The 21,402-nt window shown below is 43.4% G+C and overlaps 3 protein-coding genes across 6 annotated transcripts; 2 read left to right on the top strand and 1 right to left on the bottom strand.

The window, feature by feature from the left end:
* The first annotated feature begins 463 nt into the window (after nucleotides 1-463).
* On the top strand, nucleotides 464-3,146 carry fth1b (ferritin, heavy polypeptide 1b). The gene is made up of 5 exons (XM_086209155.1): nucleotides 464-650; nucleotides 876-989; nucleotides 1,073-1,219; nucleotides 1,769-1,894; nucleotides 2,173-3,146. The coding sequence occupies exons 2-5, from the start codon at nucleotides 888-890 to the stop codon at nucleotides 2,329-2,331; spliced, it is 534 nt and encodes a 177-aa protein (XP_086065281.1). The 5' UTR covers nucleotides 464-650; nucleotides 876-887; the 3' UTR covers nucleotides 2,332-3,146.
* On the bottom strand, nucleotides 3,070-9,261 carry best1 (bestrophin 1). Its single transcript, XM_086209154.1, has 10 exons — nucleotides 9,171-9,261; nucleotides 8,700-8,993; nucleotides 7,107-7,201; nucleotides 6,596-6,829; nucleotides 5,707-5,861; nucleotides 5,529-5,606; nucleotides 5,038-5,190; nucleotides 4,870-4,950; nucleotides 4,641-4,792; nucleotides 3,070-4,563 (listed from the first exon to the last, which is right to left on the bottom strand). The coding sequence occupies exons 2-10, from the start codon at nucleotides 8,849-8,851 to the stop codon at nucleotides 3,492-3,494; spliced, it is 2,172 nt and encodes a 723-aa protein (XP_086065280.1). The 5' UTR covers nucleotides 8,852-8,993; nucleotides 9,171-9,261; the 3' UTR covers nucleotides 3,070-3,491.
* A 235-nt stretch (nucleotides 9,262-9,496) lies between these two features.
* rab3il1 (RAB3A interacting protein (rabin3)-like 1) lies at nucleotides 9,497-19,816 on the top strand. Of its 4 annotated transcripts, XM_086209148.1 has the most exons (14): nucleotides 9,498-9,631; nucleotides 9,737-9,869; nucleotides 10,693-10,937; nucleotides 14,064-14,241; nucleotides 14,410-14,505; nucleotides 15,988-16,065; nucleotides 16,302-16,538; nucleotides 16,707-16,826; nucleotides 17,078-17,206; nucleotides 18,029-18,141; nucleotides 18,347-18,370; nucleotides 18,747-18,846; nucleotides 18,937-19,003; nucleotides 19,099-19,816. In XM_086209148.1, the coding sequence occupies exons 3-14, from the start codon at nucleotides 10,720-10,722 to the stop codon at nucleotides 19,182-19,184; spliced, it is 1,446 nt and encodes a 481-aa protein (XP_086065274.1). In that variant the 5' UTR covers nucleotides 9,498-9,631; nucleotides 9,737-9,869; nucleotides 10,693-10,719; the 3' UTR covers nucleotides 19,185-19,816. The 4 variants fall into 4 exon arrangements, with proteins under 4 accessions (XP_086065275.1, XP_086065274.1, XP_086065277.1 ...); XM_086209149.1 differs by lacking the exon at nucleotides 18,347-18,370 and having other exon boundaries at nucleotides 9,497-9,631; XM_086209150.1 differs by lacking the exon at nucleotides 16,707-16,826 and having other exon boundaries at nucleotides 9,523-9,631.
* Nucleotides 19,817-21,402: the final 1,586 nt, after the last annotated feature.

The following is a 21,402-nucleotide window of genomic DNA, read 5'->3' as shown; positions in this document are numbered from 1 at the left end:
CCTCACAGCAAGAAGGTTCTGGGTTCAGGCACAGGATCTTTCTGTGTGGAGTCTGCATGTTCTCCCCATGCCTGCGTGGGTTCTCTCTGGTTCTCCAGCTTCTTCCCACCGTCCAAAAGACATGCAATTGGGGACGAGGCTGATTGATACTCTAAATTGACCGTAGGTATGAATGTGAGTGTGAATGGTTTGTCTCTCTATGTTGGCCCTGCCATGGACTGGCAACCTGTCCCTGAACCCCGCCGCTTGTCCGTTTACGCTGGGATAGGCTCCAGTCCCCCGCAACCCTTAACAGGAATAAGCAGAAGACGATGGATGGATGGATGGATGAGTAATTGAGAGAAATTAAGTTTACTGTTTAACGCCACCTCCGCATCTCAGGCCACTGGGTGGCAATAATATGCATGCAAGCTAGTATGCTAATCATTAAAAGAAGAAGAAATAACCCGTGGCTTCGTTCTATTTGGCCGTTTGAGGTACCCGTACAGTGACAGGCTCGCTCACATTTATCAGAACTGGGCTTTCACGAGCGGTGGCGGTTGTATGCTAGACTGTAGTTAATATCTGTTTTTTTTTTGTTCTTCAACGGTCCAGCATTGAAGGGCAACAGCAGGTTTTCTTCTTTGAACCAAAGTCGCATATAAAACCAGGTATGTGTCGTTCCTCGCCTCCGAGCTTAGCTAACCAACGGATGCTCTGTCAGTGGTTAGGGTTAACCCTCAATAGAAAAAGCATCGTCCTTGAACGTCACTGGCGCTCCTACCCTAGTGAGGTGTTTTCTAATAACATTCTATTCTGCATTTCCAAAGGAGACTGGTGTGGAAATGTTCTTACTCATTTCTCAATCGTCATTATTATTTATTTCCTTCTTTTAGATTGCCAGAGAAATGACGTCACAAATCCGGCAAAACTTTCACCGGGACTGCGAGGCTGCCATTAACAGACAGATCAACCTTGAGCTGTACGCCTCCTACGTTTATCTCTCTATGGTAAGAAGGAACATCAAACAGTGTGAGAACATCTTTTTTTTCTACTCGGAAGCTACAATGCATCTCTTCCTATTTGCTCGTAGGCTTATTATTTTGAAAGGGACGATAAGTCCCTCCCACACTTTGCAAAGTTTTTTGGAACCCAGTCCAAAGAGGAGCGCAGCCACGCAGAGAAGTTGATGAAAGTTCAGAACCAGCGGGGGGGCAAGATTTTCCTCCAGGATATCATGGTACGATTTCATATTTTTCCTGATAATTGTGCCATGCAGTCTGTCATTACGATCAAGATGTTTCACACGGAGTTGTAGTCAGGACTGCCAACAAAGTAGATGAAGTGAAGCAGCGCAAAGCAACTTTTCCAGATAGCTCATTTTGTATTCATATTTATTTTGTCTACAGTTTAACTTTAAATAATTTTTCATGTTGTAATAGTTCTGCAAGATGAAGTGAATCAGATAGAAGGCTCCACTGTTATATACTGCAAAACACTGCCAAAAAAATGTAGAACAGTACTGACCTGATGCGCTTTTTTTTTTTTGCTTTTTTTTTTTTTTTACCGTGGAAACTATCTTGAAAGCACTGTAAATTGCACAAATGTTTTATGTTTCAGTTGAGAAATACATATCTTAAAATGGTCAGCATTTAGTGTTTTTTTGTTAAATAACTAAACAAGTAAAGACCTTTTTTTTCATTATATTATTATTGTTGTTATTGCTAAATTGTATAATGAGAACTACACAATAAAGTTGCATTCTATGGTATATTTCTGTGCGTCTCAGAAACCTGAAAGGGACGAGTGGGGCAGTGGCCTGGAGGCCTTGGAGTGCGCCCTTCAGCTGGAGAAAAGTGTAAATCAGTCCCTGCTGGACCTGCAGAAACTGGCATCTGATCACAGTGATCCTCATGTAAGCTGCAGATTTCCTGTTACAGCAAGAGTGTTGAGGCGTCTGACTTACTGGGCAATTTACTGTTACATAGATATATCAAATGGCATGTGTCATAGTGGGTCATGGATTTTCTTCCTCTATTGCCAATCGTGATGCATGATTTTGCCATTGAAATCAGGGCTAAGAGGCAAATAGAGAAGCAGAAAGCCAGAGATGTGTGAAGCACCGAGGGTCATGTGGCGGCCCTGAACTCTGACAGTTGAATGAGACTTACCATTGTACAATTTCTCCTCCAGTTGAGTGATTTCATTGAGACGCATTTCCTGGATGAGCAAGTGAGATCCATCAAGCAGCTGGGGGACTGGGTCTCTAACCTGCGGCTCATGGGAGCGCCACAGAACAGCATGGCTGAGTACCTGTTTGATAAACACACCATGGCTGAAGAGGGCAGTTAAACTCCGCTGGCGATCCTCCTGGTCACATCTGCATGCCTGCTGCTCGCTCTGTCTCACCCTGACGTACACATACTTTATCACGCTGCAGTAGCTGTGTTTGTTAGCTGCCCGTCAGCTGCAAATTTGCAAAAACCATGGATTGCTCTCGAAGCAGACCGATGCAGATTTCTCTCCTCTTTATATTCCAGATTAGAGGCAGAAATGGACAGGGAACGTTTGTCTGTGCCATAATGCACAATTATATTTTTCCTGAATATTTTTGTTGTGTTGCTAAAACTGTATCACTGTCAAGTTGAAATTTGTAGTAACAAGAAAAACAAATCCATCCATCCATCCATCGTCATCTTCCGCTTATTCCTACACATTAAGGGTCGCGGGGGGGCTGGAGCCTATCCCAGCGTCAACGGGCGAGAGGCGGGGTTCACCCTGGACAGGTCGCCAGTCCATCGCAGGGCCAACATAGAGAGACGAACAACCATTCACACTCACAGTCACACCTACGGTCAATTTAGAGTATTCAATCAGCCTAGTCCCCAATTGCATGTTTTTGGACTGTGGGAGGAAGCCGGAGTGAAAAACAAATCCTTTGGGGAAATGATTATACACAAGCTGGGCTGTGTTTCTGAATCTTTACAGGCTTTAATGATTATAAATAATGTTAAAGTCAACAGTACCTTTTAGTCGTCTTAGTATACGAGTGACTTGCATGTGGTGGAGGGTTAAAAACCTTTTGTTTGAAGAAGCTGTATGGAATGTGGTGTAACAACTCGATGTGAATTCAAGCTATATTATAATAAAGTCATGAATATATTTCTGGTTTTATTTTTTTTTATTGAAAAAAAATCCTGGGTGAGATGACAAGAGGACCATTGTGGTTTAAAATGAGCACATTTTGACTTTCAGAGGGAAGTGGAAAGTATTTTTTTCTTTGTGTGTTGACGGTTAAATCTCATAAGATTCTTTCTGCTTCACAAGTAGGTTAATTGTTCTGTAAGAGCTTGTCAGGAAGTGGAGATTAACTCTTTCAATTATAAGCAGGGCTGCAATGACTATATTACATCTCAGGTGAGAGTGTGTGTGTGTGTGTGTGTGTGTGTGTTGTGTGTAATATTATGAATGCAACACATGATACACAGCCAGCACGTCACACCGTTCTACTCTCAGTCCGGCTTCCTTCCTGCAGATGCTTTGTTGACTCCTCCATCCACCAAAACACTCAGCAGGTCCCCTTCAGCCAATGAGATCCCTGAATCATTGGGTGAGTTTTGCTGATTGGCATCTTGCTGCGAAGATGCCGATGTGGAAACTGAGTTGATGTTATTGCTCAGCCCGCCATTGGTGCCCCCGTTACTCGCCCTCGTGTTGGTGCTGAAGTTCCCATGGTTGCTAAAATTGAGACTTGTGCCGTTGCACAGACTTCCTGTTGTGCCAGCGCTGTTGGTGCTTGTTGCGTTAATGCTGCCAGAGCTGCTGTTGGGATTACTGGGATTTGGTGCCGCTGGACGAGAGGGAGGGGTGAACGAGAACACCCTTTCACCTCCACTTCCTGCTGCCCGGGCGCTCGGGGGTCCGGTCTGGCTGTCAGCTGATGGTAAGGTGTCCAGAGTAAGGCAGGGACGTGGAGAGCGTCGAGACAGCAGGCCATGTCCAGGTCTGAGTTTAGATATTGGGCAGAGTTGAGGGGGAGGGTCAGGGAAGGAGAAGGCCGGGGCACTTGGAACCTCGCCATCCTCACTCAGCCAGGGGAATGCAGATGACGGTGGTGGGATGTGGTTGGGGGTGTCAGGAGGCAGGAGCTGCGAGCCCACCATTGGGGGAGCCAGGGAGCTGCAGCTACGATCCCATTCATTTTGAGTTCGCCGGGCAGGTCGAGGTCGGGGCACCGCGGGGGGCACGCAGTGGATGGGTGTTTGTGGGCAGCTGTAGAATCCTGGCCTCTCGTATAGGGGCATGTTGGAGAAGGCGTAGTCTTGATCTCGCTCTTGGTTCAGTGGTTGGCGGGCTTGGCTCAGAGATGATGGAGCCTCCGGGTGAAGGTAAAGAGGGAAGCGACTCAGTGGTGCTCCGGGTCGACGGCGCAGCAGAGAGACTCGAGAGGAGCGAGGAAAGTTAGGGGACTGAACCCCGAGAAGGCGACCCAGACCCCCGAGCAACGGGGTGGAGTAGTTGGCTTCTTCATGTTCTTTGATTTGCCCCAGATTGGACTGAAACTCCATCTCCTCTTTTGGAACACTAATGTAGTTTAAAAAACATGGTTATTTGATGGTCACCTAGAAAAATTTAAGATATTTATGGAATAAAATCCAAACCTGATATCCAGCGCTGAACCCATGAAGGAGGGCTTACGATGCTCAGCGCTGGCAGCGGTGTAGGGAGGCCGAGGCTCCGATTCATTCCAGTACATGTCCCTCTCAACCAGCGGCAGGCTGTCGTACATCTCGTCCACCGACAACAGGGACACCTGGAAACACAGAGGACACACACAGAAAGTAGAAAAAGACTAACAGAAAAGTTTTCAGAACTATTTCGCCTCCGAACCTGTAAATTCCGATCAACGAGCCAGTTCGTCTCAAAGTCATCATCATCTTCACCAAAAGGGTTAATGAGCTGCTCAGCCACCTGAAACCACGAACAGAAAAGCTCAACCAAGGCAACAACATGGCTACAAACAAACGTCTTTGGATCACATTTTCTGCCGTGTCAAACCTTCAGCCAACCAACATAGAAGAAAAACTGCAACAGGGTGAAAACGGGCAGGTAGAAGTCCACGTCGTGACCCGGGTAACCTTGAGCTGGATCCAAGAACTGACGCCCGATCAGACAAGCGAGGAAGAAGCTGTAGACCGCGACTGTTGCCACCTGATTGAAAGACATCAGTCAGTCTGGAAGAGCTTCAAGTTAGAAACAGGCAGGGAAAAAAATGAGAGCATCTTGTCAGGTTATTTCATTTACTGGTTACTACCAAGTTTAATAGCAAATTTTGCTCAATGAAGTAAATTCAGAGAATCAAGAAGCATCTTAAATGGACCAATATTTTTTATTTTGCTTAAGCATAATATTAAATTACAGCTGAATGATTTTTGAGAACTTGATTTTCCCCCACACGCCATCGTGTCTCTCAGTCAGTACAACCTGTGCATCCAGCTCATCGTTGAAAGCTATCAATGTCAGTCACAACAGTTTCTCAACAACAACACCTGAGTGTAGACGAGAGGCAGGCTGATCCAGTCATAACCGTACAGCTTCATGCACTTGGCCCGTAAACTGTTCAACTCCTGAGTAAAGACGAGAAGCAGGAAATACAGAAGCGTGAAGATTTTTTTTCCCCATACTGTTGTTTCCTCATAGTCCAAACAGACACGCATGAGGACCTACAGTGAGGATAGCTGTGAGAGCCACGTCGTTGTTGATGCGGCCCTCAGTCCGGGCCCTTAAAGCCAGGCTCACAAACCACATGCAGGGAACCCAGAACTTGTTATGAGGGGAGGGCAGGTCCTCCAGGTGCCTCAGCTCCTCTGATGTCATCAGACCTGACGAGAATGACGGGGAATGCATGACGATAAAAGCTTAATGGAGTAAACTTGTTGGTATTTCGAGAAAAAAAAATTAAATGTTAGCAAACAGTATTCAAACCAGTAAGATGTAAGTATGAATCAACTGAAATGCCAATGAAATTTAGAACAAAATCCTTTGAAATTCTACTCACTATCTGCTAAATAGATGTAAATTCCTTGATGAAGCAGGTCTCAGATGCAATCCCATACGTATTACCAACATAATCTTCATTTAAAGATTGACGCTTAACTCTGAACGGGCAGGTTAATGTCTAATCTGATATCAATCTGAACACCACGGCTAATTTCCTGTCTTAGCTTGTACTTGAATGCACACAAGCAGCTGGATCAAAGGTTTCAACTCCTGCCACAGTTGCCAAAAGGCTCCAGATCCAGATCAAACTTTCTGTAAATTACAGAATGATTTAATGAGTAAAACCATGTTTAAAGAGCAATTTTGTGTTATTTGGCAGCCTGATTGTTTTAATTTGTTTTTGTGTTTTCAGTCCTGGACTTCAGCCAGAACTCAACTAATACTCTCAGCCATTACATCACCAAGTAGGCCTAGTAACAAGTACGAATAGTTCAAACCCACCAGATGGAAAGATCTGAGGCCGTGTTGGTCAAGAAGAACCATCAGTTTCTCCCAGGTGTTGCGGATATTGTGAACACGTGGCTGTAAGTGGAGGGGCTCCAGTTTCACATCATACCTGCCTGCACCAGATGCTCCACGGTGGGGAACCTCTTGTAGACGGCTGTGCTGACAGAGCGGTAGATGAGCACGCCAGAGAGGTTGGCGTATCGCATCAGAGTTCGCCGGGTCAGTTTGGCAGCCTCGTCAGCTCCACGAACATGACCACCTACTAACGCAGCCAGGCGGTCAGGCCAGGGGACATTCTCAAACTGACCCCACCATCGGGAAACTACCAAGGTTACATAGAAACCTGGGGGGGGGGGCAATGGAGTCAGCATCTTCCTGTGATGGTGGCCAGGAATTTAAGGATCACATTTTTTTTCAGAAAATATATGTTTAACTATGTGAAGGAGAACTTATGTAATTATATTGTGCTGATTTAATGTTTACAATAGAACAAAAATAAACACAAAAATCTATATTTGGAACGTTGTAAAGTATATCCACTTGTGTATAAGACAATATGTCATGGAGTCACACAGCAAAATGACCCAAACTCTCAAAACTGACACAATAACTCAACTCACCCAGAACAAAGGAGATGGGGATCAGTTCTGCATAGCGGTCGCAGTATATGGACAGCTTCTCAAACAGCCTCCTCTGGTCATCATTTAACACAAATCTGGAGAAGAAACATCTGCTTAGTCAAGCACTGAGGAGAACCCTGGGACTAGAACTGGGACCGCACTTTGTTGTCTAATCTCACCAGTTGTATGGACGACACACAAAACCCCGATTCACAGCGATGATGATTCAAAAAGACGCTGACTGTCATTTGTTTTATGTAAGGGATGTTAACATAAAAGCTATTAAATTAGAGAAAACGGGTCAATCACACTTCCATTGATAGTCTGACTGCAAGCTGATAAGTACAAATTATTGATATAAGCGGATTTTTTTTCTGTCATCAAAGAGCATTTACGAGTTTATTTTTTTCAATTTAACATTTTTGCTGTTCAATATAATTCTTTCTCGTAATTGTTAAGTAACTTGAAGATCCTCCGTACGTGTTTAGAAACTTGGAGGCATAAATACTCGATGTATTTTACTGGCTAATATTTATCATCAGACCTATTTTATCCATAAAAATTTGACTAACTTACAAAAAGATGTTAAAACGATACCTCCTAATGCGTTAATAAAGAAAATCTAAAATACACGAGTCGAGAATTTTCTAATATTCTTGCCTTCTCAAAATAATCACCTAAGTCATTTTGTCAAGTTTTTCATAAAACACAAAAAACTGGAGTTGTTTTAAGCAAAAACAATTTTTGGCAAAAAGTGACATAAGCAATTATTTTAAGTGAGTGACGATATGTAATTTTGATAAGAGGAAATATGGTGACCTTGCCAGTATTGAAATATTTTGTTTCTTTATTTAAAAAATTCTTAGCTACTTTCCTCTGCACAAACAAATGAATGAATAAATTATAAAACCTAAGGTTTAGTCTAAAAGAAACAACTAGAGGCAAAAATTATTGCTTAAATGGGAAATTCGAAGCTAGCATGTGCTAGCAAGTTACAAAAACGACTCCAACTTTTTTACAGAAAACAAACAAACATAAAACAAACTACTATAAAAATTACAAAACAAAATATAAGCTAAAAGAAACACCTACCTTACCAACTTAGCCTAACCAACTGCGGGCTAAAACACAAGCTAGAAGAAACAATTAGAAGCTAACATGTTAGCAAACAACTCCAAGCTTAACGATGGATCAACCAAAATATTATAAAGGTCCCTGTTCAGCTAAATCCCCTCAAATGTCAGGGGACAACTTGGGGATCTCACACATGGAATGGCTTGACAGTTTCTGGCTTACTGGACCAATTTTAGCTTCCTTACACAATCTTGCTAAAATATATGTGTATACATTTTAAGCAAACATTTCTGGTAAGGAGCAGGTGAAGAAACTTTGCTCCAGCATCACTGTGCAATGATTGATGTTGAAATATTCAAGTGACATAACAACAAGGAAAGCGTTTTCAACCGGAGGAATCTAAGGAATCCAAAGAGGAGTGTGTTTTGTGTTTTTATCCAAAAAAAAGGTGAATCATTCTTACAGTCTAGATAAGAAAGCTCACTAATGGTACTGCCCGTGTGTACTGTGTAAAAGTACCTATATACAACACTGAAGAAGTAGTAGAGGATAGTGAAGATGATGAGCTCCCTGTAGAGCAGTTTATAGACGCTTCCCTTCCAACGCAGGAGCAGGTGAAAGAAGGTCCCGAGACCTGCATCCGCAACCCTGCGAGAGTAGGTGACTGTCATTGCTGCTGCTTGATGGCCAACTGTCTCTCTGGCTGTGGCCTGACATGAAGGAAACCAGAGTGGTGTTGGTCCTGGTGCTTCTTCTTCTGAGCTCCGAGTCAGCAGTTGGTCTGGATCTCATATGGCCCGCGAGGTCTCATGTCTAGAATTAAAGAGTAAAACAACACAGGAGGAGAAGGGTCAGATACATGCTCTTTGTAATCTAAATGTTAAGATTCATGAAACGCCTGCTTAGAAACAACCCCATCCCTACATTTTAAGAAGTTCAAGTGACTTTTTGAGGGTCGGTTTTTCCGTCAGCGACGTTGCGGTTACTTACCACTGAATATTCAAACGTCCAGCCATCCTCGTCACTCTGGCCGCAGAGGAAATTTGTCCACAGCTTGGGTGGAGAATGTTGGGTGAGAGAGAGGTAGGAAGGGAAAAGAGAGCAAAGGACTCCTACACCTCCGGTCACTTGATGTCTTAATCTGTTTCAGCAACAAAGCTGCATTGTGAGTTTCAGGTCGTGTTAATCTGAACAAATCACACACACTCGCACAAGTAGGTGGGTTGAAGGCGTCAGTGGAAATGTGACTTTATGAAGCAAACTTCAACGACCTCTTGAATTCCTTTGCTAAAAGTTGAACTCTCTCATTGCTCTCTCCCTCCTTCTGTGCAAATGCACACTTTTTTACTTCATTAGCATTACATGTCTCATCATTATTACACCAGCTTCCAGTTGGATTGGTTTTCTTTTGAGGCAACATTCAGGATTTGTTCAAGGGGAAGCTCCACCAGGTGAGACTGCATTGCCCCAAGCGCCCCCCCCACTGGAAGAAATGTGTTCAGTCGAGTTATTACTGGTCGGAAAGCGTTAGTGATTAACCCCTGTTGTCTAACAAGGAGACCAGCAGCAGGGCGAAGTGTGGACTCAGTTCTGCTTGTTCAAGGCACCCAACATCAAAACGCATCTCCTGCCTTTTCTGCAGACTTTTGAGGCACAGGCTGCAACTGGGAATCAGTTTTGGCTGCTTTGGTGAGTGTAATTGTTAAGATTTAATAAACCTGAGAGGTCTCGGAGGTGTACTGTGCTCCACATGTGTGTGGTACTTGCGTGTTTCCTCACTGGAACTTCGTTTTGCTCTGGATATCTCAAAGAATGCCGTTCCTCTGGCACGAGCACCTCTGGCTCTGCTGAGAGAGGAAAGATGAGGACCTTATGTTTTCAGTACTGCTGAGGTCCTGGATTGTCTGCTGGAAGGTCTTTTGTTGTTTTTAAATGGTTTTAATTGATCCTGCTGTTTTTCTTGACCCTTGTCTCATAGAATAGAAATAACAGATCATTGATTTACAATGAGACATGAAAAGAAGCCAAGAACAAAACATGAACATTTAACAAAAAAAGAAGCAAATATTTACGTGCTCAAGATTTTAGAAAAAGGATTATCTAAATGCAGTTATCATGCAGTATCTTGTAATATGTCTTTCCATGCTGGGGGCGATGTTAACCTTTTGTCGTTATTCTTATTTCCATTGAAAACCCCATTAAATGCTCATGGTGTAATATTTGAGGGGCTCTCCGACAAACGTGTTTTCTCAAGTCCGTAGGAGGCAGGGAATATCTGCAGCCCCACAGTGTTTAATCTAAAATGGGAGTTAAAAATGACAGTGAATTAAATTCCAATGAAATGTTCAGGCTTATAATATACTTCAGAAATCAAACGGACGTCGCAAAGTGTAGAGGGAAGCTCCTCGACTGTCACAGTTATGCCGGCCTAAACTCCTGGAAGGTCCTGTTCATCTGTATGTGCTTGACAGCCTCAGGCTCCCACTTACACATGAATACACTCATCCAACAGCTTCAGCGCCTCCTGAGACAGGGAGTCATGGAGGCTCTTGAGGGAATCCACAATGTCCAGATTTCCTCCTCGCCGCCATCTGCAACCTCATCCACCCCAGCGTATGAGGTCCTCAAAGTGGGCAAGTCTGGAATAGCTGTATATTCCTCTGCAGTCTTCTTTGGGACCGCCGGAGTCCTGGGACCGGCTACAGCCAGACCTTCATCCAGCAGGGACACCGAGGAGGAAGGTTGTGTTGTAGGGAGGTGAGTTTCACCCTGAAGCGCTGAGGAAAGATGGACGATACGTTCCTATTTACGTGGGACAAATATGAATGCATTTTTGGGGAGCTGAACACAAGGATGTTTGCTGAGGGTTACCACAGTGACCTGAAAGGATGAGTTCACTGCCCACAACACTGGTATTACCTCACCTGCAGGCGCGTAACCATCCAGCAAAAATCGTCACAGATAAGATCCCAAAGCTTCCATTACCCAGTCCACGGATGAACGAATCATTAAATGAGGATGTCCTTTTAAGAGGAAACTGACTCTCATACACGGTTTTACAGATAAATAAACAAACTGTCCAAAATTTGAAGGAATACCCTCAAGACATTCCTGAGATATTGTGTTCAAATATGGTGACCATGACCTTTGGCCACCCAAATGTGTCCAGGTCATCCCTGAGTACCAGAGGGATCCAGGCATTCCTGAGATATCTCACCAATAAGAACAGAGCAAATATCACATGATGCTGTCAGAGAGGCATGAAGAGCCAGGTGTGGTGATACACGCGGATCAGAACTGTCAGCGCACGTCAATTTTTCTGGGGGTTTTTTTTTTGGTAGAAATTTCTGAATGTACGCTTTGTTGTTCTGGGAATGTTTTTGACATTTAATCAACTCTCTTGATTCCGATTGACCAGACCCTGCAGCCGCGGGTCATCACAGTGTCAGCTTTTCTCCGGAAGCTGTTTTTTTGTGGGCTGCCGCTCAGCTGTTGACTCTCAGAAACGTGGTCTTGTTATTGTGGCTGTGAGTCTGATGGAGCTCTGCTCAAGAGCCTCCCCATGCTGGACGAAGCCGTCCTCATGGACACTGAACACTCTGAACTTTACGTGACATCTCTAGCTAGGTTGGAATAAAGCCTCCAGGTATCATTTACTTCTACTGTTGCAGAAAATCTTTTATTGTTGAACCTTGAAAATGACCTTTTTTCATATTCACTGGATTTTGTTCACATTTACCCGACTTTGCCTCAAGCTTTGTATTACTTAATAGAATTATCTAGATCTGTGCTCTAATCTTCTGAGCAATCTGGCAGGGTTTCATACAAGTGTTCCCATTACCAATCCTTTGAAGAAAATTTGCATTTCCATAACATTATTCCATTTTCTAAAATGTCAGTTCATACACACACACACACACACACACACACACACACAAAATAAACCAAGACATCCATCCATCCATCCATTTTCTACCACTTACCCTGTTAAGGGTCACGGGGGGAGGGGGGGGGGTGATGGCTGGAGCCTATCCAAGCCACCTTCGGATGTTAGGCGGGGTTCACCCTGGACAGGTCACCAGTCCATCACAGGACCAACACATAGAGACAGACAGACAACCATTCACACTCACAGTCACACCTACAGTCAATTTAGAGTATCAATCAGCCTCGTCCCCTCTTGATGTCTTTGGACTGTGGGAGGAAGCTGGAGTACCAGAGAGAACCCACACAGGAACAGGGAGAACATGCAGACTCCACACAGAAAGATCCCGTGCTGGAGCCGGGACTCGAACCCAGAACCTAATTGCTGTGAGGCGACATTGCTAACTGCTACACCACCGTGCCGCCCCTAAACTAAGACATTTTAGTCAAAATTTAACAGCGTACTTTTGAAAATATATGGCAAACATATGGCACAATAAATCAATATTAACTGTAGGAGATTTTTCTCTGTGGATTTCTGTAATGCAAGTAATTGGGAAACAAGTTTACATGACTTTTCCAAAATTTTCTGATTTCATTCATTTCCATAGAATCTTTTCCAGGCCTGGCAATGGTGGCTTATATCTTATTCCATGACTTTCTCCAGGGTTTTCATGACCGTATGAACCCTGACCTGGAGAGATGGGTGTGTACTGAAACTTTCGTGTGGTAGAGTCAGAGTTCCCTCTGTATGCGTGTGTGTGCGTGCGTGTGTGTGGATGCGCTGTCATGTGACCTGCTGGGAGAAAGAGGCAGACACAGGACAGACTCTCCGTTTCTCTCTATGAATTAAGATTGAGTAACCGAGAATGAAACCGTGAGGGGGGCCGTCGGGGCACGTGTAAACCGGAGCGTCTTAACTAGTCTTTCAACTAGTCTCCGTCTGTTCCAGTCCACTGGTGCTGCGGTTGTTGACGTCGGTTGTCTACGTCAGCGTCCGCATTCCTCCGCTGTCTGCAGCTCTGATTTAAACCCGTTGAGATTAGTTTAAACGAGCTAACGCTCGCAAACATCACTAACAGTGACTTTTACATTAAAAGACCAGCCGAAGAACAGTGGAGACTGACAGAGACACGACAGGCTGGGAGGTTGGCAGCTGTCCTGGACACTGACCGGGTAAGAAGGGCGGACACTGGGGGGGAACCTCCGGATCAAAAAGTTAAAGCTAACAAGAAGCAGCTAGGTTAGCATAGACTGCTGCTAGTGGGGAATCGGAGCTAAGTTATCTGGTTGTTAACTTAACAAACCTGGAATCTGTTGGCTTGGATGGAAATGATAATGCAGGAGTAGAGAGGGTCTCAAACTGTGGTCCCGGGTCCTTCTGGGGTCTCTGGAGCAAGTCTTATATATTGTGAAGACACAGGCGTCAGTTGAGGTGGAATAGTGGAGGTATTGATGCTGATGTTGAGGAAAACATTAATGAAGAATATATCAATGAGTTTTCACGTTTTGATTGTATCAGGAAAACACCTGGTGGAAGAAATATTCAGTTGATAGCAATTTTCAGACCCGGACATTTCTGAAATCTCAAAAAGTTCGGAAAAGTCATGGAAGGCTTCATAAATACCTGGATGTTCGAGATTGATTGGTTGATTGTAATGATAATAATGTTTTTCTTTGGACTGACATGAAAGTAGAAATACCAATCAGTGAAATATTTGCTGTGGAAGTTGTGATTTTTAAGATTTTATTGATATTGATGCTGGGATTGATTCTTCTTGTTGATCCAGTTCTTCGACAGACAGGTTTGAGTTCTTAACACCTACTTCTAAAGAAAGAGAATTTAAATAGGACGGATTTGAATGCTTTCCATCATATCAACCCATCCTCTATCCTCACAACTGTCCCTATAGTTACACCATTTTTATAGTACTGATCATTCTTTGTAATCCTACAAAGGTTGGTAGATCTGGATCCGGAGCCAGAGCCCAGGGTGGAGGGGGGAGGCCAGGCTGGGCCCACCTCAGACCATGGCAGCATCTCCCGGCTCCGCAGCTCATCGCTGGAAATCAGAGGAAAAGAAATCCGTGAAAAGGGCTCAGAGATCCTTAGTGAACAGCTGGACGCCGCAAAGAGGGTGTTGTAACTTACTTAATGCTAACACACACACACAGACACACACACACACACACACTCATACACACACACGTACACACGCATTATGTAGCCTGGAAACGATGGAAACACAATGCAAGTATCTGTCTTTCTTAAATGTGCTTGTGCACTTTTCTGTTACTCATCTCAGGAACTGAAACTGAAGGACAAGGAGTGTGAGCGTCTGTCACAGGTCAGGAACCAGCTGGAGCAAGAGCTGGAGGAACTGACTGCAAGTCTCTTCGAGGTACAAACATATTTTAACCTCTGAAAACTGAACTTACGCCTGGGACAAACTCCCTCACCTGGATGTGACGCCGGCTGTAGTTCACACACTCGTGGTGTCCTCACAGACTGTACTGCTGCGTATCTTTCTATGCTTAGTTTGCTTTTGATAATGACCTCTGATAATAGAATGTTTGTTTCTGTTTCATTCAAAATTGCTGTAAGAGAGAGAGAGATGAAACACTGCCCTTCACCTGATCTTCTCTCAAAGAACATGTGTTTTTCTCCTCATCTGACAGATGTAGACATCAGAGAGGGGTGTCAGGTTGCTGGTTTGGGGTCATTACGTTCATCCACTGATTGTTTCTGCTGTCTGTTTTGCTGAGAACCTCATGCGTCATGGTGAAAAATAGGCGAGACTCTAATCTCTAAATGACACTGCTCACGCTCTAACCCCTTAATATTGGTGCTGAATGACAAGCAAGAGATTCCACAACACAAACACGCACACTGTTCACACAGGCTGCTTGACCTTGATGGTGAGGCTACTGATGTGATGCAGTATGACTGTGCATATTCACAGTTTACATTGTTGTTTAAAAAAAAAAAAAAAAGTTCTGCTAGTTGAAGCTTTTAGCCCTCAGAACACCGATGGCAGTTTTGTTAATGACCTTCTAAAACCGGAAATACAAAATAAAAACAAAGCTTACGCCTTTGGCTTCTATACAGTGTGCTTTAAAATGTGCTTTAAAGCTCAATAAACACCTAAATAGACGTGGTCATCACATCAGGTCGTGAAGAGAGAAGAACCGGTATGTTGTACCAGCCGCATTAACACCGGAATGTTTTTCCCACGCAGAGATGACAAAATAATTCAGGAAGACTGTACTTATCAATACTTGGTTATGTTAACAATTTATCAAATGCTTGTAATGTGATGTTGGTAAATGTTCCCATTTTATCATTGTGTCTATGCCTGTGAAAGGTGTTGTACAAATAACTTATAATGTGAACAGCTTAGCTCATCGTGATTGTTTTCATTATTCCGATTTCTAAAATGACTTGGTTTGTTTAAATTGTTAGAAAACGAGTGAAGTTACATGACCACCTGCCTAGAGCCCAGAGAATTTTTTGGATTATTGACTTGAACAAATACCTGATGATAAAGTTGCTGCTAATTGATTTACTGCCAGTTAACACACTGATTAATCAGCTGATTGTTTTTGTTGTAGCTGCTTTGCAAACCCTCAGTGTTTCCTCCAATCACGGCCGGCACCTGTTTCCTCTGATAACTCAACCGTCCGAGACCAACAGACAAAGTTAGCAACTGGTTTTGCACATTAGCATTACAGCTTTATAAGCTGATCGTTTTTCTAGTTTGTTCAGTTGACCCGACGTGGTCAAAAACTCCATTGGCGGTTTAAGACTTGTCATCAGTTGGTTTCACACTTCACCAGCTATCTTCATCAGCATGTTTTAGTTCTGTGTTTATATTTCAAAACAGGAAGCCCACAAGATGGTTCGGGAAGCTAACGTCAAACAAGCTGGAGCAGAGAAACAGCTGAAGGAGGCTCAGGGGAAGGTGTGTGTGTGTGTGTGTTCCAGTTACAATCTAGCCACTTTTCTTACCCTTTTTTTGCCATGAAACCCTCTTTTAGCACCGTCTGTTGTCTGAATCAAACTGATTTGTCTAAAAATACTCATCTATTTTTGTTCTTGGACTGCTACCAGTAGCAGGACAGAAATAACCTTTTATTGAATGTCATTGATTTTTGTCCCATCCCTCTAATCTTAGTCTGCACGATTTCTGCTTGTCAGATCGATGTTCTACAAGCAGAAGTGACGGCCCTCAAGACTCTGGTGTTGACGTCCACACCCTCATCACCAAATCGCCAGCTCCATCCACAGCTGCTCTCTTCAGGCACCAGAGGAGCGTACAAAAATGTCGGAGGCCACATTCGCAACAAGAGTGCCAGTGGTGCCTTTGCATCCTCGCCTGGAAAACCAGAACCCTCCTCAGTTTCAGTTCAGCCTGCAGCCAAAGAGGATCGAGAGGTAACCTGAATGAAGTTGGGCTTGTTTTTTCAACCTCTGCTTTGCTCTGTTCTTTAGTCCACCTTCTGTTCCATCTTCTGTCTTGAGCAAATCCTTTATTCACTTGTGTTTGTTTCCTCTCTGTCCTAACACCTCCTTCACTTGTTCTTCCTCTCTTTGGTCTCTCAGCCTGCTGTTCCTGCCCTCCTCTCTCTGATTCTCTGCCTGGTTCCTGGCCAGTCTATCAGTGTCACCTATGACCCTTACTGGCTGGAGCAGGGGGAGGGGCAAGGGACTGACAGCAGACAGGTAACGCTTCAACTGGGCCTGATAAGTCTCACAGCTGCAGCCTCTTGCAAGTGTATCTGTAACTGTGTGGACTTGAGGAACTTAGACTGTGTTTCCCTGCCGCAGAGCACAAACTGATATTAGTACTTAAGACAGTCTGCTGAGAGAGAGACTTTCTCTCTTTGCTCACTCTTGAGCTTTTCAGTGTGGATATAAGATAATGTTTCTTTTGCTAGCCAGCAGGTGGTTTATAGATAGTTTTCTCTCTGCAGGTGGACTCAGTTCTCTATGCAGAATTTCTGATGTGGAAAGAGCATCCAAGCCTGGATCGCTCCACTGCCTTCATGAGCCGGATCTACGGTGAAGATATTGGACCCTGCCTCTCCTTTACAAGATCTGAGGTTAGAATCTTACTGCTTTGTTTCAAAACTTCTCTGCCATTAGAATCCATGCCTTCATTAGTTTTCAGTTTTGTGATGTCTTAACATGCCCTAACTGTTGAATATATCACCCGTTAAACCTGTCACAGCGGGTCACTGACGCCTTAGGTGTTTGTGTTACATGTGCAGCAAGTGACATAACAGGGTGTTGCGCAGTAGTGCATTGTATTTTTATACAAATAAACACCTCTTACATTCGAGCCCTTCACAGGAATTTGCATAACGCTCTAAAAATACATTTCAGCCAGTTAAATGTCTTTGCACTCAATGGTGCGTCTCTAGGAGGACGCATACGAAGCATGGTCTATCTATAGCTGGCTACTTCCTGTTAGTCCTCTGCAACTTGGATGTGCATGAATGATTTAATGGTGCAGCTCTCATAACTGTTCAAATACCATCAGACCAAATGGATCAACTTGACATGAGTCATTTCCCAGAGGTTGTGTGACGCTCAACACAATATCTCCGCTGTTACGATAGCTGAAACGCTGACAACAGAGTAGCTGACAGTGGAGCCAGTGATGGTCATGTTTCGCACTATTGCGAAAACTAAACTGACATTTCCTGAACAGGGAGGAGGGAGTTGTGATAATGTTCGCTATGGATTCTGAACTGGGAATTCTGAGTTAGCTTTTAGCTCTTAAAGCTAGGAAGAGTTCAATGCACCTTCAGCTGAAGTTACACGTAGACATGTCAGGGGCCCAAATGTTCAGCGCCAAAATAAAGCTGGATCTAAAGTGCTGCTGTTGTTGCTTTAATGAACACGTTTTCTGCTGTCCACAGCTGTCTCAGCTGGTGCAGAGTGCAGTGGAAAACAACTCTTTGACAATCGAGCCTGTGGCAATGTCAGCGTTACCGATGGTTAAAGCCTCAGCGATAGAGTGCGGAGGCCCTAAGTGAGTTATCTTGAATACATAATAACTATCACACTGTCCTTTCTTTCACCATTCACTGCTCAACAATGGCCAGTCACCACGGAAAATTCACTTTTATTTGGTTTGGGTTTCTCCACTGTTGATTTACTTCTCACCCTCCTGCCATGTATCTGAGGGGATTTAATCAGTGGGCACATTTCTAATCACTAAAACTCTTTTTTTCCAGTGGCTGTAGGGCAGCAATAGAGACGTAAGTCCTCTCAGGAATCATCACTAGTCAAGCTTTTCACTAACACGAATTCAATGAAGTCTGTCTAAAAAGTCATTCAAGGTAAACTGTGAGTGAATATGTCAAACCTAATGGGGCTCTGCACGTGTCTGACCTTTACAACTTTTCCTCGTCCGGTGACTAACTTTGTCTAATGGTGCTCCTGTTGTGTGTTGCTTTCCTGACACTTCTTCAGTTTGGGGTATTCGGCCTACTTTTAGTCTCATGTAGCCTCATTCTGTTAGGATATGTCTTACTGTTGGTACCTCAAAGTTCACAAGTTGTTTTTTTTTTTTACTGAAATAAAACAGCTAGTCGATGTTTTGTCGCTGAAGTTTTTTCCTTCGTTTGCGTTTAGAAAATGTGCATTAAGCGGTATGACAAGGCTCTGCCGACATCGTATTAAACTTGGCGACAAGGGAAGCTACTACTACATCTCTCCCTCCAGCCGAGCACGGGTAACTATCTGTTAGCGTTGTTCCTATACACTGCTGTTGTTGCTGCTAAATGTTGTTTGATGTGACTTTTTCCTTATTTCACCTTTCTAGATCACAGCTGTTTGCAATTTTTTTACATATGTCCGCTACATCCAGCAGGGCCTGGTGAGACACGATGGTAAGTTAAAATCCGACGTTTAATTTTCTGATTTTTCCATCAAAGTTTTTCTCCGCCCAACAAAATATCTTCATTGTTTCTGTGCTCTGATGCAGCGGAGCAGATGTTCTGGGAGGTGATGCGTCTCCGAAGAGAAATGACTGTGGCCAAGTTAGGTTTCTACCTCACTGAGCAGGGCTAGCGGACCTGACAGCACTGGAACACTCAGAGCGCCCAACAGAACAAGACCAGGACAAGTCTGAGTTCAACTGTGGTACTGGATCCATTTTTGTGGTAGAGGTTTTACAACTTGAGTGCGACAGAGTCCAGTCTAGAGAGGCAACAGAGGATCTTACACTGCCGCTTTTGAATCGTCAGCAGGAAAGATAAACCAGCACTGCGGGAGAAGAGTAGAAGACATTACAATTTATTTTTAAGGTGGCATGTTCCCAGATATTCAAAATATATAGAGTATATTTTTCAGTCATACTGCAGACCAAGAAACTGCTGTTTTCCAGTTGTTATATTTGCAGCTGTGGAGACTAGTTAACACCTTTTTTGAATCTCCTCAGTGGAGAGCGCGCAACTCCTCATGTCAGTATAGTGGATTGTGTGTGTCACATTTTGGTCTGTTCATACCTCAAGGTTTACACACTTATATAACGAAGAATATGTATAACAGTCTTCCAAAACAACGATTTCAGAGACACATTGTCTTTGTATTAAATATGCGTAGCATCTTTGTTACATTCAGGTGTTATCAGCACAGATACTTGTCTCAGCATGGCCTTAATTTAGTTGATGCAATTCCAGATGCCTTGTTAACCCCCCCCCCCCCCCATAAAAAAACCCACGCAGCAAGCAGCAGCTTCATGTTAGCTTAGTCTTAACGTTAATCATCAGATATATCATCAAAGAAATGAGTGTAACCGGACAAGCTTTAATACAGGTGATATGAACTGTAGTTTTGCACATCTACAATCAACAGTGTGTATACACAGTATAAGCCATAAATGACTTTGCATGAATGCTATAGCCATATTATGCAATTATGTTGGCTGTTGTACCTCATAGTATAGATTTATTATTATTATAATTATTATTATTATTATTATTGATGGTCAATTTTTATAGAAAATTGTATCTTGAAGGTGAAAATGAAGAATATTATGAGTGAGAAAGTGCAATAACTGCTTCTTAGCCTTGTTTAGGGCTTTGAGGTTCCGAAGCTCAGTGTACTGATAATTGTCGTCCCATGTGTACACTCCATTAAAGTCGAGGCGCTGTAGCCTGACTGAGCACCTTTGTACTGTGTCTGAATTCTGAACGTTGTTAGTAGAACCTCTTATACAAGGTTTCTAAAGTTTGGAGTGATGACTCATCAGAGTAATTCGTTTCAGCCAAGCGAGGCAGAGACCTGTTTCTCTCACGGTACGATTGATGTCATCGCCAGTCACCACCTGGTTAATTTGACACAAAACCCTCTGCTACACACCCACAGTTGCTCTACAGGTTTGTAAGCAGGATCCAAGGAACAGGGATGGTGAGGAAATGCAGAGGCTGTTTCCCTCCCAGGGAGGCTTTTCGGTATGAAAATCTGTTTTTGGAGCAGACATTCCAATAAGCCTCTTGCTTCCGGACTGAAAAGACCTTTGTAAGCTTGCTGTTCTGTTTGCATGGTCTCAGTACAGACTGCAGTAGAGCTTTTCAGGGGTGGAGCAAGGATCAGACCTTTACGGGTGTTCAGCCTCAGATGAGACTTGAACATGCACACAGTACTGTTCAAAACTCACCCACCACTAAATTACTGTCACTGAATAACAATATAAAGGGTGGAGTGTTTTCCTGTATGATATTTTGAGTTACATATAAAGTGTGTATAGTGATACATTTAAAGAATTACTAGTCACCCAGTTTACACCACGGCTTGTTTTGTTTTGTTTTTTAGAAAATGAAAAAAATGGAGTGTACAGTTTGCAAATAAATACACCTCAAATATACGATTCAGCCCTAATCAATCAGAGTCATTGTGAATGCCAACACTAAAGAGCACCAGCTCACTGGTTAGCTTGCAGGTGTGCGAGCATACTAGCTCGTTAACTGATAATAGCTAACTGCATCAGCTGACATTCTTTGACACTCTGGCAACGATAACAAAGGCACCTCCTGAGTCACAGAAATAATGACACCATGTTTTCCGTGTGAACATTTAGCCGTTTAATTCGATAACATTCCAGCTTGTTTTTTAAACCTGCGGCTGCACCCCCATGAATCTCAAATCTACCTCCATCTTCTGGCACAAAGGAGATGTTTGTCCTGCAGGACCTGTAGCAAAAAGACACTTCTGACTCTTTGTGTTAGATACAGGATGGTTTAGGTAAACATCAGGTTAAAATAAAACCTTTGACAAAGATTGTCAG

Source organism: Aulostomus chinensis, chromosome 7 (genome assembly GCF_037954235.1).
Source record: "Aulostomus chinensis isolate RoL2024-O1b breed Wild chromosome 7, RoL_Achi_v1.0, whole genome shotgun sequence".
Taxonomy (NCBI): domain Eukaryota; kingdom Metazoa; phylum Chordata; class Actinopteri; order Syngnathiformes; family Aulostomidae; genus Aulostomus; species Aulostomus chinensis.
Note: the sequence above shows the minus strand (reverse complement) of the source record. Positions and strands in the feature narration are given on the sequence as shown.

What these genes read in the sequence shown, in the direction of transcription:
- fth1b (XM_086209155.1), top strand. Translation starts at nt 888, where the DNA reads ATGACGTCACAAATCCGGCAAAACTTTCACCGGGACTGCGAGGCTGCC. An exon ending in CCTACGTTTATCTCTCTATG is followed by an intron (nt 990 to 1,072) that starts GTAAGAAGGAAC and finishes ATTTGCTCGTAG; the next exon opens with GCTTATTATTTTGAAAGGGA. An exon ending in TTTTCCTCCAGGATATCATG is followed by an intron (nt 1,220 to 1,768) that starts GTACGATTTCAT and finishes TGTGCGTCTCAG; the next exon opens with AAACCTGAAAGGGACGAGTG.
- best1 (XM_086209154.1), bottom strand. Translation starts at nt 8,851, where the DNA reads ATGACAGTCACCTACTCTCGCAGGGTTGCGGATGCAGGTCTCGGGACC. An exon ending in GGAGCATCTGGTGCAGGCAG is followed by an intron (nt 5,862 to 6,595) that starts GTATGATGTGAA and finishes CATTCTCGTCAG; the next exon opens with GTCTGATGACATCAGAGGAG. An exon ending in GGTTCAGCGCTGGATATCAG is followed by an intron (nt 4,564 to 4,640) that starts GTTTGGATTTTA and finishes AAACTACATTAG; the next exon opens with TGTTCCAAAAGAGGAGATGG.
- rab3il1 (XM_086209148.1), top strand. Translation starts at nt 10,720, where the DNA reads ATGGAGGCTCTTGAGGGAATCCACAATGTCCAGATTTCCTCCTCGCCG. An exon ending in TCTCCTTTACAAGATCTGAG is followed by an intron (nt 17,207 to 18,028) that starts GTTAGAATCTTA and finishes TGCTGTCCACAG; the next exon opens with CTGTCTCAGCTGGTGCAGAG. An exon ending in CTCCCTCCAGCCGAGCACGG is followed by an intron (nt 18,847 to 18,936) that starts GTAACTATCTGT and finishes TCACCTTTCTAG; the next exon opens with ATCACAGCTGTTTGCAATTT.